Source organism: Lichenostomus cassidix, chromosome 11, assembly GCF_008360975.1.
Source record: "Lichenostomus cassidix isolate B80296 chromosome 11, HeHo_3.0, whole genome shotgun sequence".
Lineage (NCBI taxonomy): Eukaryota > Metazoa > Chordata > Aves > Passeriformes > Meliphagidae > Lichenostomus > Lichenostomus cassidix.
The window spans coordinates 851,914-866,936 of NC_139492.1; the positions used below are offsets into that span (position 1 = coordinate 851,914).

The 15,023-nt window shown below is 46.7% G+C and overlaps 1 protein-coding gene across 10 annotated transcripts in view; it reads right to left on the reverse strand.

The window, feature by feature from the left end:
- Positions 1–403: 403 nt before the first annotated feature.
- The window catches only part of NFAT5 (nuclear factor of activated T cells 5), a 54,458-nt gene continuing 39,838 nt past the window's right edge, over positions 404–15,023 (reverse strand). For 6 of the 10 annotated variants that reach the window (XM_085071271.1, XM_085071276.1, XM_085071278.1 and 3 more), the window contains 8 exons: positions 13,720–13,854; positions 13,496–13,548; positions 12,717–12,849; positions 12,092–12,169; positions 11,650–11,798; positions 8,753–11,189; positions 7,837–8,083; positions 404–6,998 (listed from right to left, as the gene is read on the reverse strand). In XM_085071271.1, the coding sequence (XP_084927397.1) occupies positions 7,845–8,083; positions 8,753–11,189; positions 11,650–11,798; positions 12,092–12,169; positions 12,717–12,849; positions 13,496–13,548; positions 13,720–13,854 (3,224 nt within the window). In that variant the 3' untranslated portion in view covers positions 404–6,998; positions 7,837–7,844. The remainder of the gene's footprint in view (positions 6,999–7,836; positions 8,084–8,752; positions 11,190–11,649; positions 11,799–12,091; positions 12,170–12,716; positions 12,850–13,495; positions 13,549–13,719; positions 13,855–15,023) is intronic. The other 4 variants (XM_085071275.1, XM_085071273.1, XM_085071274.1 and 1 more) reach the window with 4 other exon arrangements.

Consider the following 15,023-nt stretch of genomic DNA (forward strand, 5'->3'; position numbering starts at 1 on the left):
GCATTTTTAGTGTGTCAACATCAGTGCCCCAAGGGTGCAGATCAAGGGAATTAGGTATCACACCCACAAATCCTGCTGAGGTGGCAGCTTTCAGCATCTTGGCTTTGCACTCCTGGCCTCACCTCCCTTGGGCAGACTCTGCATCTCCCCCAGTCCCTGGGAGATGGGATTCCGGGCTATGGAAGTTGTTCCCTTGGTCACGATTTGGGGGCTGGGTCAGGCAGCCTCCCCAGGCGTTTCTAGGGACCCCATGCCCCAAAGGCAATGAATTCCCAAGTGCCTTTTCCTACCCAGCAGCTGCAGCACCCCGGGCACAGCTCTGGCCAGACAGCTCCAGGGGTGCAGAGCTTCCTCCCAGCAGAGGGAAGATGCCCTTTGGAAAAACCACCACAAGACTTTACACTGCAAAATGAAAACTTTCATCGTTTATTCTCGACTGCAGCTGTTTACAGAAATATAGTTGCGAGTATACAAATGTCCCAATAGAAGCAAAATATTTTTTTTTTTTAATATTCAACAAGTTATCACAGGAGAGCTAAAAACATAGATGCAAATAAAATATCCCCTCATAGACAAACTGAAAACACCGGGAATCAGTGCTTGGAAAACCCCACCTACGAAAGCCATATACACAGAACTGCACGAAGGAGTATCTGGTGCTACTTTCACATTGCAGGACACAGAAGAGGCAGCTCAGCGGTCGAGGTGCACCCAGAACATCTGGCAGGCAGGGGAGAGAGAGCCCACCAGAGGCACAGGGATAGAGACAGAGGTTGGAGCTCTGCTCTGAAGGGATTGGAGCTTAACTCAGCATGAGCTCAAATAGAAATAGTTCAAATTGCCTCACTTTATCCAGAATAAAAAAGCTTCAGGAATACTGCAGGCTGCTAAGGATACTGGAATGTGATCCCAGTTCTGCAACACCCAAAGAGCCACTTTCAGACAGGAACCTTCCCCTGGACTCGTTATCCCAAAGGGCAGCCATGGCCCTGCCCAGGACACTTGGGGCAGATCCCTGCTTGCACAGGGCAGCTCCAGGGCCAAAACACAGCCAAGGCCATTTAGCTGTCACGTCAACACAGGACCCTTCCCTAATCCCAGGCCTGGAGCTGGAATGTGTCACAGAGGGCTGCTGGGTGTGGGAGCCTTGGAGAGGGGTCAGTGAGCAGGGAATCCTTGGATTCCTCACCCTGTCCCCACAGTGAATGTTACCAGGCAATTTAATGAAGTGTAACAGCAAAAATGACAAATCTCTGGAAAAAGCAGAGCTCAGCCCTGCAAACTCTAAGAGAACAAATTAGGACATTGGCTCTCAGCTTGGTGGAGGTGATTTAAGAAAACCTCTATCAGGACAACACTGATCCACTCATGGCAAATTCCAATGGAACACGGATTTGGAATGCAAAGTCACGGTGGACACAATGCACACTATTGATTTTATGACCTGATTTAATGGCTGGAGCTGTGTCAGGGGAGGTTTAGGTTGGATATCAGGGAAAGATTCTTCCCCCAGAGGGTGCTGGGCACTGCCCAGTCTCCCCAGGGAATGGGCACAGCCTGAGGCTGCCAGAGCTCCATGAGCACTTGGACAATGTTCCCAGGGATGCACAGGGTGGGACTGTTGGGGTGTCTGTGCAGGGCCAGGGGTTGGACTGGATTGTCCCTGTGGGTGCCTTCCAGCTCAGGATATTCCAGGATTCTAAGATTCTTAGGGTGTAACTCCTCACACAACCTGCAACAAAGAAATCAGCACAATTGTGGCAGGTTCCTCACAGACAGAACTCAAGGGGAGCTTCACTGGCTTTCAAGGAGTTCTCTACACTTTGACTGCTGCAGTAACGAGTCAGTAAAAAAAAAATCAGTTTACAGACTCCTGCCCTTATGGGAATAAAGAGGAATGGCAGAGGAGCTTCCCCTCCCTGACCCAGCACAATCAGGGACCCTTTGCTACACAGCTGGTGTCAGCCCAGCCCCTCCAGAGCACAGCCACCACAGTCCCTATCTGCAAGAGCTGCTGGGACACTGGGCATGGAAAAGGCCCTGCAGTGGCTTGAGGGAAGCTGAGGGATGCTCAGGGCTGCTGGAAGCCTATCCTCAGCCTGGCTATCAGTTCTATCCTAAACCACATCTGCAAGCATGAATTAAAAGATATAAAAATACAAAAGTGGCCACAGCAGCTTTCAACCCACAGATCCCAGCGAGGTTCCCAAGCAAAGCAATTTCTGGAGCCACATTAACAACAGGGCCACACAGCCAGGACAAGAGGTGTGAGACAGCTGCTCATGAGTTACTACAAAACCCTCCTACTGAGGAAAAGGAATATTATTTCATGTTTATAAAAATGTAAATATAACAGTATTCTATTCGTGTGTCTACTATTATTTATATATAATAATCTGAATCCTCTATATACATATATATAATCCTAGAATATACAGGCAGTGCGTATTTACATCCCTATACAGATTGGGAGAGGAAAAGCCTCTCCTCCTGTGTAACCCCCCAAGCCCCTGCTCCCCAGAGAATTTCAGAAGTTCCCTTTTGCAGGAGTTCACCCCCTGCTGCATTTTTCCTTGTTTCTGACACACATTCATCCCATTTCCAACGCTGACCCTCTCCCTGCCATGGCACAGACGCCCTGCCTGGGGCACCACAGCCACTGCAGCTGGCACAGCTGCTCTGAGCAGGAACACAAAGTGCTCACAGTCTGCCCCAAAAGACTAAATAAGCCCAAATTAAAACAAAACCCCTGAACAAACACAGCATCCCAGTGCTGTTTCCTTTTAGCTTCTACAGAATGGAGCTGCCCCGAGTGCCCTGGAACACAAAACCCACTAACTCCTTGAAACTCAGTTTTGCACTAATGGAAGTCACCAGTGACCATTATTTCCTCTTCTCACCTTCCACCCACAGCTTGGAGCATGCCAAGCAATTCCCTCTCCTCTTTCCTGCTTCTCTCACTCAGATCCATGTCTGTGCTCCCTGTGCTCTCCCAAAATGCCCTTGGAAAAGGAACCCAACAGTATGCCAAGCAGAGGCACAAAAGAACAGGAATAAAAATCCATTCAGACAAATTTTCCTTTTAGAAATTAGATTCTAAATCAAAATCTCAATAGAAATTCTAAAAAATAAAGTTCAGCTTGTCCAAGTGAGGGGAATGTCCACCAACACAGCTGCCCATACTTGGCACTCCCAGTAAAAACCTGCCAAAATTATGTTTAACTGTTCATGCCTTATTTTATCTTAAAACTACATGGGGAGCAACCATCCTGTCAGTGATTAGAATTGTAACCACTGATTAGAGATTGGACATCCATTTCAGAACAGCCAGTCTGGAATTATTTCTTGAACTACATTTGTGTTAAAATAAGAGCAAAGCACTTGGCTTGCTGCAAGATCAGGCAGTGAGGAGGCAACTAGTACCAAAACAACAGGTAATTAAGCACAAAGCACCAGTAACTCCGTGCCAGTAGAGATGTTCAGCTCAAACTGTGCATTAAGTGTTGGCTCTGTGATTTCTGGGGTGGCTCTGGGCACTCTCAGGGTAAAAGCTGAGGGGACATGGTGGGGGTTGGCAGGTCCATCTCCCTCAATTCTCACCTGTGCCCACAAATAGCTGCTCTGGGACCCCCAGGGATGCTGGATTTACACAAGAGTGATACCTCAGGATCCTCTCTGTCCCCCCAAGGGCCCAACACGATGCCAGTGCTCCTGGAACACAGGGATAACAGAGAGGCTCTGCTGCCCAACCTCAACTGCTAAAATGTCAGAAGCCAATGTTCAGGCCCCTGGTAGAACACAGATGGGGCTCAGGCCATGCTCCATGCCATGGCATCCTGCAGCCTGTCCTTGAGCTCTTTTGGGGCTGATCCAACCCCTCCACCCTCGGAGCCACTGCCTGAGCACACACCGACCGCTGAGCGACCTCTTCAGTCACACACAAATACTTTTTGTAACCAAACCACATGTTCAAAGTGTTGTACATTTAAACACTGACCTAAAATGAACAGGTAAATCTAACACGAGGAAAGGAAGGTGTTTCCAGAAGGGAAAACTGGGATAGCACAGCCCTTGGTTGGTTTTTTGTGTATGTTTTTTTTTCTCTCTTCACAGGTAACCTCAAACACGCCCACAATTCAAACATACCCTTCCCTGGAGCTGTGGCAGGCTTGGGACAAGGTTCTCTTCTGGGCACTCATCCTGTTCCATGGAGAATTGGTCCCTGGTGACTTGGCACTGACCAACGAACGGATACAGCCCTTCGGAACAAGGAGCAAACTGAAGCAGCACACGAGTGAATCCATCATTCCTGTCACTCCTTCTGCGTCCAACGGCCCCAGGTGACCCCAACGGCTCGTCCTGGGACACAGATCCTGCAGACACCACTAGTTCCTTTCCCAGTGAGGGGCTATGGACTTCCACGGCCCTCTGGACGTTGTTTGGGTCCATGGTTCTCAGCCTGAGCAGCCCCACACAGCACAGGGCGCTGCTGGGCGCTGCTGCTTTCCCGTCGTGAACCATTACAAGATGTTGCTAATGTTTTGTCTTAGCAGGGGAAAAAAAATTAAACACTGAAATAAAAAGTCTGGGTTGGGTTTAAAGCAGCTCTGGACATGATGCAGCAGGGAATTCTTTTTGCTGTGATTAAAATTTCCAACGTTTGAGCATAATCATAAATTAAAAGTTAAAACACAGAGGCGCTAATAATAAAACATTAAATAGGCAATAAGAGTGGAGAAAAGCTGAATGGCTCATTCTGAGGGAAACCCCAGTATTTCATATTTTATATAATCCTAAATGCCTCTGGGTTTCCTTGCTAGGCTGTGAGTGAGGGACACACCGAACACAGAGCGAAGCTTCTCGTGGCCAGCTGGACCAACACTGCCTGATGGAATGGCGAGAGATGAACACGTTATTTATGTTGCAAAAAGTACTTAAATACTCAATAAAGACATAACAAACCCCACCCCACCCCACTGTTATCAGACGCCACGTTGTGGTAGAACATCAGACAAACTCACAAATTTACCACAAAAATGTGTGGCAAAAAGAATATTTTATATATATGTATATATATAAATTTTTTATATTTATGCCAATGTACTCACTCAGTACAAATAGCAAAATAGTTATACCATTTCCTAAATACAAAATATAGCTTTCCAAAAAAATGAAACACACATTAGATATAAACCATCCAAAACTTGAACGATTGAAAACTGTATTCAAAATTAAATGACCCAGAGCAGGTCTCTTTCTGAAAAGTTCCCTTCATATCGGCAAGAAGCCTTACTACTGAAAACGTAATTCAATGCCTCTCAATGAGAGAGAGAAAGAGAGAGACAGAAAGAGAAAGCAAACGTCATGACAGACCAACAAACGGGGGAAATCCAGGAAAACCAACAAAAACTCTACACGGCTCAACTACGCACACGAGTTAAGGGGAAAACACACAGTAAACAGACTCGAGGAACTTAAAAAAAAAAAAAAAAACATTTACAGACTGTTCTTTTGTTATTTCAAATAACAAAAATGAAAAATGACGTGATACCAGCTACACTCTACCGAGGCGGAACAGGAGCTGCTCGGCTCCGGGGCAGCGGGAGGAACGCGGAGCTGAGCGAGGCTGTAGTGAGAGATCACACGCTGTCCGGAGAGTTGAAGCACCCAAAAAATCCACATGCCTCACAATACACCTGCGTGGTCTGGAGTGGGTTGTTTTTACATTCGGTTAACATCAGTCAATGATTTATTCTTGAATTAAACAGGATAATCTAGAAACCAGACTTGGGGCTTGGTGGTAGAAAAAGGAAAAATCACTTCAGAACTGCGATGAGCTCCATGTGCTACAAAGATGCAACAGCTCAGGATGAAGTGATGTTTTTAAGAAGGCTTAAAAATGATGCAATTTGCCCCCTACTTGGAGTAAAGCCAAGCTGAAGATTTCCATCAGTCACAGCTGGAAGTGGCAGGTTAGGGGGAATTCCTGCGTTTAGAAGGTGGTGGAAAAATTGCTTCTTCTCTCCTTACTCCTTGATTATTTGTCAAAGCTTCTACTGACTAAGCAATTTACTGCCAAGGATTCCTAAAAGCTGCTTCTGAGCTTTAAAGCCAGTAGGATATTCATGTTTCGTTTTTTTTAACACAATATGAAACTGAGGGAGAGAAGGAAAACCATGGAAAGAATGAAAGGGAGAAGGCTGGTTTGGGAACAGCTCAGGAGGCTTTACAGAGCTCTAACCCATCAGTCAGAGTGAGAGACACAGAGGAGTCCCTTCCTCAACCCCACAGAATGCTTTTGTCAAGCTGAAGGTGTTTTAGAGAAGATTTTATGATCAACAGGAAGTTCCCCTTCACTTCTTCATTTGTAGAGCCACCAAACCCTTGCTCTATGTACAGCTCCACATAAGGGACGTGGAAAACCGTTAATCCCATTCTCAGATGGGAACTGGTTATTTACAGTAGCAATTCTCTGCTTGGTTATTACAGTTATCAATACTTTCAATTAATAAAGGGTGGGTTTGGCTCTCCCACTCCGTGTCAATCGAGAGATCCCTTCACTTACTGACAGCTGAGTCACAGCTCAGGGCAGAGGCAGCTGCTGCTTCTGCTTCACGAGCTTCCCGAGGCAAGAGAGGGGATGTGAAGAAGGAATACAAGGGAAAAAGTAAACGTGGTAATATGGATTACCTTCTAACAACAATAATAACTGACCAGATATGCTTTAAATTCCAAGAGCCCCCACTGTAATGAGGTTTAGGAACCTGGTAACAGCCCAACCCCACACCCCAGTAACACAAAGCATAACTCCTCAGCATTATTGGCACTATGGAGCCCAAACTCCATGGTCATGGCCTCAGCTCTGCCACTGGCCACGCGTGTGCTCTTTAAAGAGGCCACTTTTCCACAGAAGCAATTGGTTCCACGCAGCCTAATCCAGAGTTGGAAGGTCTGAGAGCATCTGGGAATTCATCACTTTTTTTTCCTTCACAGAATTTCTGCAGGAGAAAACAAGCAGAAAAGTCAGGAATAACTAACCACAGTCCCCTCTTCCTTCTGTGCAGTGGGTTCATCTTTGTGGTGTTCCTCATGAGCAGGCAGCAAACTGGGGGTGAGGAGCAAGAGAAGCTCTGGAGAGACTCCAAACTCCATACACAAACCCCTTGAGATTAGAGAATGAAGTGCATCACTTTGGTGAAATCTTGGGGGATTTAGGACAAGAGCAGCCCAAGTTACACACCACAATCTACACTGGACTCCAGAGACCTCCTGGTTCTTGGTGCTCATTTGTAGTCAAAGGCTCTTTCCCCCTCCGAAAAAGGCACCTTCTAAAAGCAGAATGTTTCCTAGCAACAGCTGATGCTATCAGCTCTTTCTAACACAGCCTCAGCATGTGGCACACTCAGGAGCTGACACATTCCACCAAAACTTGCTTTCACATTATGTTATTGTAACCCGGGGGAAGAGTTCAGAACAGTTCAGACTCGAGGTGTTATTTACTCAGTAAGTCTCAAGTTTTTTAACTACAGTCATGTTTCATAAGGTTTTGATCTGCCAAGCTGTCAGTGATCCACTCTCCTCCCTTACAAAGCACCAGACTGTCACGGTGGATGACAAAACATAGGAAAATTGAAGAAGACACAGTCTCAACTGTTTCATACAAGTTCTGACCCCTTCGTTCTGTTATTAGAGTCTAATTCGTTCTGTTATTAGAGTCTTAATTCAGCCTCACTGGTGTTTTAGCTGAGCTCTTGCCAGTCACACACTGCAAGGTACAAACACACTGAACAAAGCCCTTATGTGGCAGGAAAGAACCCAGCCCAACTCCCCACTTACTTGCCTAATTAAAACGAGCCAGCCATGTTGTTCCCCTGGTTCTGTAAGGACACGAGCAGATCATCTATTTTCTCCATGTTCTGGTTGGTGGCCATGGCCGAGGGCAGCGCTGGGGTCTCGGGGAGCTGCTGGGACAGGAGTGCTGGCACTGCTGGCTGTGCCTCACCCTGGGGCTGTCCAGGCTGCCCCATGGCCATCAGCTCCTCCGGCAGCGCCGCCGGACCAGGGGGCAGCAGCTGACCACAGTCTGGGGGACAGAGGGACATGTCAGTGTCTTGGCACAGTCCAGGAGTTCCCACAGCAAAGCACATGGTTACAGCCACAGCCCATGAACAGCTGTGTGTCCCTGTAAGGGCTGCTACAACCTGTCGTAAGCAACACCTGCACCCCTCCCTGCTGGGGCTCACAGGCACCAACAGAGCTGTGCAGACAGGGAAAGGCTCTACATCCCACAGAACTGGTCATGGAGGCTGGCTCCAGAGAGGAGATAAGGAAAAGTGCACGTTTGTACAGCTAAAGACTCTTTAACAGACACTTTTCTGGACTCTACAGCTTCTAAAATCCTTGCTTTCCTTCAATGAAATTGAGAAAGCCGATGCATATATTGTGGAAATCAAATACTGCAAGAGAAATGCTCTCTTAAGAGAGCACAATCATTCTTATATTAGATATTAGCAAAGATTCTTTCCTCCCTGTGAGGGTGGGGAGGCCCTGGCACAGGGTGCCCAGAGAAGCTGTGGCTGCTCCTGGATCCCTGGAAGTGTCCAAGGCCAGGCTGCACACTGGGCCCTGGAGCAACCTGGTCTGGTGGAAGATGGATCTAGATGATCTTTAGGGTCCCTCCCACCCAAACCATTCCATGATTCTGTGGCAGCTCTCTGCACCATAAGCTCAGCATCAGGCACTGGTTACTCACTGTTCTGGATGCCAAACAGGAATATTCCCGACGTCTGCTGGGATGATGCAGGGGAATTCTGCAGCTGGTTGATGGCACCTCCTGCCGTGTTGTGGAACAGAGGAGCCTGTTGCTGGGGAGGAGAAGCAGTTCCTGGCATTCCTGCCATGCTGTTTTGGGAAGAGTACATGGGGGACTGCTGCAGCTCCGGCTGGCTCATGCTGTTCTGCAGGGCAGACATGGAAGCTGAGGAGATGAAGAGAGTGACTTGTTGCTCTTGAGAACTTGGGGACCCTTGGACCAGCTGAATCTGGGGCGAGTTATGGAAGATGGTTGGCTGCTGTGCTTCAGCCTGGTTGGAGCCAGGATTCTGGAGAGGAGACACTGTGGTCTGACTCTGGAATTGCATGGGCTGCTGCTCCTGGTTCATCGAGGCCATGTTGGACTGTGGATGAAAAATGGACTGGCCTTGCTGCTCCTGACTGGTAACTGGGTTTTGACTGGGATTGAAAATCATGTTCTGCTTTTGAGAGGCCATTGTACTCATTGCATTTTGATTGCTGAACATCATGTTCTGCTGCTGCTGCTGTTGCTGCTCCTGAGCTGGAGGGCTGCTCTGGATAGCAACAATCGAATGCTGAGGCTGGAAGATGGCTCCTTGTTGGTTCTGAGGAATGGAGCTGGACTGGATGGAGCCCAATGACACCTGGGACTGAAACAAACCCTGCTGAGCAGGCTGAGTCTGGGGCTGCTCCTGGGGAAGCATGGAGCTCTGGATATGAGAGATCTGTGTCTGCTGCTGGAAAGACGTCTGCTGCTCGGTGTTTGCTGCTGTCTGAAGAGGAGAAATGGGATTTGGGCTTGTAAAGAATGACATCTGCTCTTCCTGAGAGGCAGGGTTGCTCATGGAACTCTGGGAAAGAAATATGTTGGCAGACTGCTGGTCTTGAGGCACCGAGGAGCCCTGCAAGACACCCATGGCATTCTGTGAGTGGAACATTGGGGGCTGCAGTTGGTCAGAGGAATTAGTGTTGGTCTGGTTGTGGACAATGGAATTTGAGCTATGAAAAAGGGATCCTTGTGTTTCCTGGGGTATATTCTGAGTGTCACCAATAGGGTTCTGAGAGTGGAAAAGCTGAGCTTGTGAGTGTGGAGACTGCTGGATGAAGCTTCCCGACTGAATCGACATCATTTCTCCGCCTTGCTGGAAGAGACCTCCACCCTGCTGCTGAGTCCCACTGGCCTGGACACTCATCATGGTCTTGGTAGATGAGAAGAGATTAACCTGGGACTGACTTTCCCCACTGTGCTGCATCTGAACCATGGTCTGAAACACAGAGCTCTGCATCTGTTTACTCTGCCCCGAGGCCTCTTCTCCCTCTGCAGAGCTCGACGGCTGGAACATGGCAGGGCTGCTGTTGGAGACCTGCTGCTGGGCAGGGGCAGCTGCCTCGCTGCCGGACACCCCTGGGGACGAGGAGAACAGCTCACACTGCATCTGCATGTCTTCACTTGTGGATAACCCACCCATCATGTGAGAAGCCTGCTGATACACTGGGGATTGCTGCAGGGCTCCGTTCCCTGACGTGGTGGAGGAGAACAGATCCGACTGCATCTGCGTGGCTGCCTGGCACATGTTCTGCTGCATCCCCATCACCATCGCCGACGTCTCCATCGCCTGCTGCTGCTGCTGCTGCTGCTGTTGCTGCTGCTGGTTGGACAGAGCACCTTCAGGCTGGGAGTGAACGTTCTCAGCTCGTCCAGGCAAAAGGTTCTCCGGTCTGGAATGGACAGCTGTGTCTGAGGAGGAAAATATCCCAGGATTTACGCTGTTCTGTATCTGGCTGACCTGCTGAAAGATATCTGCGTTCAGCTGATCTTGGACATCCTCGCTGCTGTCTGAGCCCGAAAATAAAACAGAAGATAACTGCTGCTGCGCTTCCAGAACCTGCTGCACCAAGTCAACATTCCTGTTGTTGCCCGTGGCGGTGTTGGTGGGGAAGTTCCCAGCCTGGAGCTGCTGGATGGTGTTCTGGAGCTGACTCACGCCGCTGGCCGACGAGAAGATGCTCGAGGAAATCTGCTGCTGCAGGGCCTGGGCTGGCTCTGAGAGCGTCGGCTGCTGCTGTTGTGATGCATCAGTCAGCTGTGACAGAGTCACCACCGTGCCATCCGACTGCAGCACCTCCCTGGGCTGGGAGTCCCTGGGCTGGAACTGTGCAGCCTGCTGCAGCAGGGCATCGCTGTTCTGCAGCTGGCCCTGGGTGGACACTGCAGAGAAGCTGCCAGGCTGGGAAATGTCCTGTGTTTGGATCGTGCTCAGGGTCTCTGGGTTGTACACCTTGGGCTGGATTTGCTGCTGGTTTTCACTTTCAGAAGGTAAATGGGAAGCAGAAGTTGATATGCCAGACATGCTGTTTTCCAATGTTTGCTGAGTTGGTCCAACCACATTTGAAGCCTGAAAAGAGCAAGATGTTCACTAATTGATCAGCTTATGGGGGTTATGCTGATACAATTTCCCCAAATCCCCAACGTCCAGGGAAGATCAGAGGGAAATGTGAAGGCTGTTTATCTCTCCAGACACACCCAAACCAGAAAGCAAATGATTAGCAGGGAACATGCTACTTCAAGGATGGAATCAAGGCACAATTTAATGACAGCAATGCTAAGAAACTGATTAAAAGAATATTCTTACAGTAATTTTCTAGTTCTGTGTCACAGGACAAAAAACCCCCATCACAGTGTCACTAACCACTCAATCTGTTTGTGTGCAGGAACCAGGTGAGTTATCTAAGGAAAATGTTTTACTCATGCTCTGTGATTGTGTTTTGCCCAGACTGATCCTGGACATAGCTCTTCTCCACTACTCAGAGATGGACCAAGGACTCTGAAAGCTGCTGTGCCCCCACCATACTCACCTGGAACATGGGGGGAGAGCATTTTTCTGCACTTACTTCCATTGGAGCCACATCTTCATTCTTGATCATACTGCTTGGCATGAGTGGAGTTATCAAGGCACTAGGAAGAATGTTCACCTTCTCCAGGTTACAGCCCGTGGCCTTCACTGCTGCAGCAAGAAAACAAGAAAAAGAGGGGCAATGGTAAAACCCATCACTCCATAACTCCTTTCAAGTAAATTTTTTGCAAAATTTTTGTTCTACATCAGCTTATATTGAATATACTGATAAGAATACTGTTATAAAGTAAAATATTCAGAGTCAGAAAACAAACCTCCCTGTAAGAATAGGGCCAGATTTTATAAGCACAGACTTATCACAGGATGTCTGATTCATTTGTCCAAATTTGGGTAAGAATTCATAGTTAAATTATTAAGAACACTGATAAGAATCAATTTAGTACCTTTTATAGCCTCTTCAAAAGAACAATGTTGGGCTGGGCTGGAGATTTCCTTCTTCACATTAACATTCAGAGTCCCAGCTGCCGAGACAAAACACACTGAGAACTTCCTTACGTTAAATCAGCAAACAAGCCAAAAAAACACAAAGCAAACCAAAACAATTCCTTATAGCTTAAAGAAATTCAGGTTCTTTGAAACTGACACAAACCTTTGCACTGTCTATTGTGATACAGATAAATAAATAAACTCAAATACATGAAGTGGGCAAATTGCAGCTTTCCTCAGGATAAGGCCTAGTGGGATTTCTTGGTTTATTTGGTGCATTGTATGGAATATGTTGATTTTTTTATCCTGCCCAGCTTCATTTTCGTCCTTAAACCAGAAATGGATGCTGCTCTATAAGAACAACTGCCACAAGACAGATGGAATTTGAGTTATTTGGCACATAAATGAGAAAAGCAAAGCCTTTAGATTTATTATTCATAGAGCAAAACCAGCCAGCAAGAGGAGTTTGGAAAGAACCGCATTACTTAACATTCCTTTTGCATGGACTAAAGCCTGTGGGGTGAGAAGTGAGGTGCTCAGAGGTGAAATGGCCATTGCTCCCCCAGTCTGCACCCCACACACCTGGCTCTGGAGTGTAGGTGAAGGGCTGCACGTCGTGAGATCTCCCAGCGTTGGTCACCACATAGATTCCCACAGAGACAGCTGAGGTGATTTGCTGGTCGTGATATGGTGGCACCTTTACAATAAGGTGATTCTGCAAGGCAAAAATCATTGAAAAAAATCGCATTTTATTATTCTTGATCTTAATTCTACTTACATCCATCAAAAGAGAGAAACAGACTGATAAACCACCATAAAAACCCAGGACAATGGGGCAATGCACATGTGGGATACTGCCTTAGCAGGTGGGAGCAGGATGGCACCTGTCTGACATCATTTGCACCCAAAGAGTCCATAAAGACACTTATTTGTATCAAAAAGAATAAATATTCTGTAAAACTTCTCATAGTGGAACAGAAATTCAGCCAGCTATAAAGACTGGTGCACACACAATCTCCTTCCATGGAAAACCACTGGGAAAACTGGATTAAGCCTTTTAATTCCATTGTATGTAAGGACAAAGACCTGCTCACCAAACCCACTGTGGGATCCAAGCTCTCATTAGAAACGGAACAATTATACTTGTGTAAACCCAAAATTATATTCTACCAGACTCCCAATAGACCTTATATGAAGAAAATTAGTATTATTTCTAGAAATGCACAGAAAGAGGGAAAGGCTTCATTGATATTTCTTTGGAAAAAGAGTCAGCATATTTTTAAGTTAAAAATATAATAATAGTAGTAATAATAGTAGTAGTAGTAGCAGCAGCAATAATAGTAGTAATAATACAGAAGTACCTGATGAAATAATTCCATGTCTATTTCAGCTTCTGCCTTCCAAGAATTCTCATCTAAATAAAAATTAAAAAGCATAAGTTACTGCACATCCTATAGAGCAACTAATTTTAGTGCCTTTGACTCTGCTCCTCAGTTTGCTCTCCAGGACTGAGCTTTACCCAGCAGTGAAACCCCAACCCCAGGCTCTGCTCAGCACCCCAAGCCAGCACTGCTTTCACACTAACCGGAAACATTCTCTTGGAAAATCACTTTTGTTCCCTTTAGGAAGTTCTTGCCAATCAGAAAAACTTCCTCTTCACCCTTCACTGAACAGCTGTGGAGACTTTTCTTTAGGATCTCTGGGACTCCCGCTGGCTGAGCTGCAAGGGAAAAAAACAGAGTCTGGAATCAAGAAAATATCAACATCCAAACCAAACCACTTTTACTTACAGGGTTATGAAGGAAAGAAAAATAAATTCCTGAGCTTCTTTCTTTATCATGTATTTCATGACAAACTCTTCAGAATATAACCATTTTTACTATTTCCTCACTAAGTATAATGAGCTCACAAAAATCACACAGCTCAATGATTCACTAATAAACTCTTTCCTTTTCACCTTATTAAATCTTCATAACGAGACTCCCAGTGTTGGAGCCAAAGCTTAACAGGTGCTCAGAAGAGAAGGAAATGTGGTTCTGTAATTCCCTGGTGCAGGGATCTCCAGAGGCATCAGCCCTCAGACACACCTGAAGTCTACCTGCAAATTCAGCCTCTGGGTGATAAACCTTACTTTTCTGTGAAGCTTTGTTCTGCTCTGCAAAAGAGCAGAAGCAGTAATTAATTCCCCTATCACTTGGGGCACTTTGCACAGTTTTTTTTTACAGGACAGTTTTTGGGCTGGTGCAAGAACTAACCCAGGGCTTGGAGCACCTTGGTGTCCCCTGGTCCATGGCAGGGTGTGGAACACCATGAGCTTCAAGGTCCCTCCCAAGTCCTTGCAAGACTCACATCTCTGCAGTTGGGAATTTTAGCAATTTGAATCCAATAAACAAGCCAAGAGGATGTGGCTTTACAGATGGCACATGGATGCCCCTGTGCCAGAGGTCCAGATGATGATTTACATCATTCATATCATAAACTGTCCTTGCTGCAAACCATTCCCATTCTTTTTAAAGCTTAAACCAAATAGGACCATGTGTGCTAAATGCAAATGAGCACTGCAGACAATTTAAACAGAGATACATTTTAAAATAATGTGCTTTGGCACATTTAATGTCAAACAATCCCTGTTTTTAGTGAAGGCTCCTCAAACCACCTTTTCTCCTCACCACAGCTCCCCAGGGCAAACACCCAGACTCGTGCTCTGCACTTGCCTGGCCCACTTTGAGTGTTTAATAACAATATTCTCTGGGCTTACTACACACCAGAACATACATCCTGTACCACTCCAAATTATTTAATGACCTTTCAGAAGGGATTTTTCTACAACTCTGGCTGCGGGTTCCCAGGCAACCGTTACGCAACGACTGAATATGCTCAAGGCACATG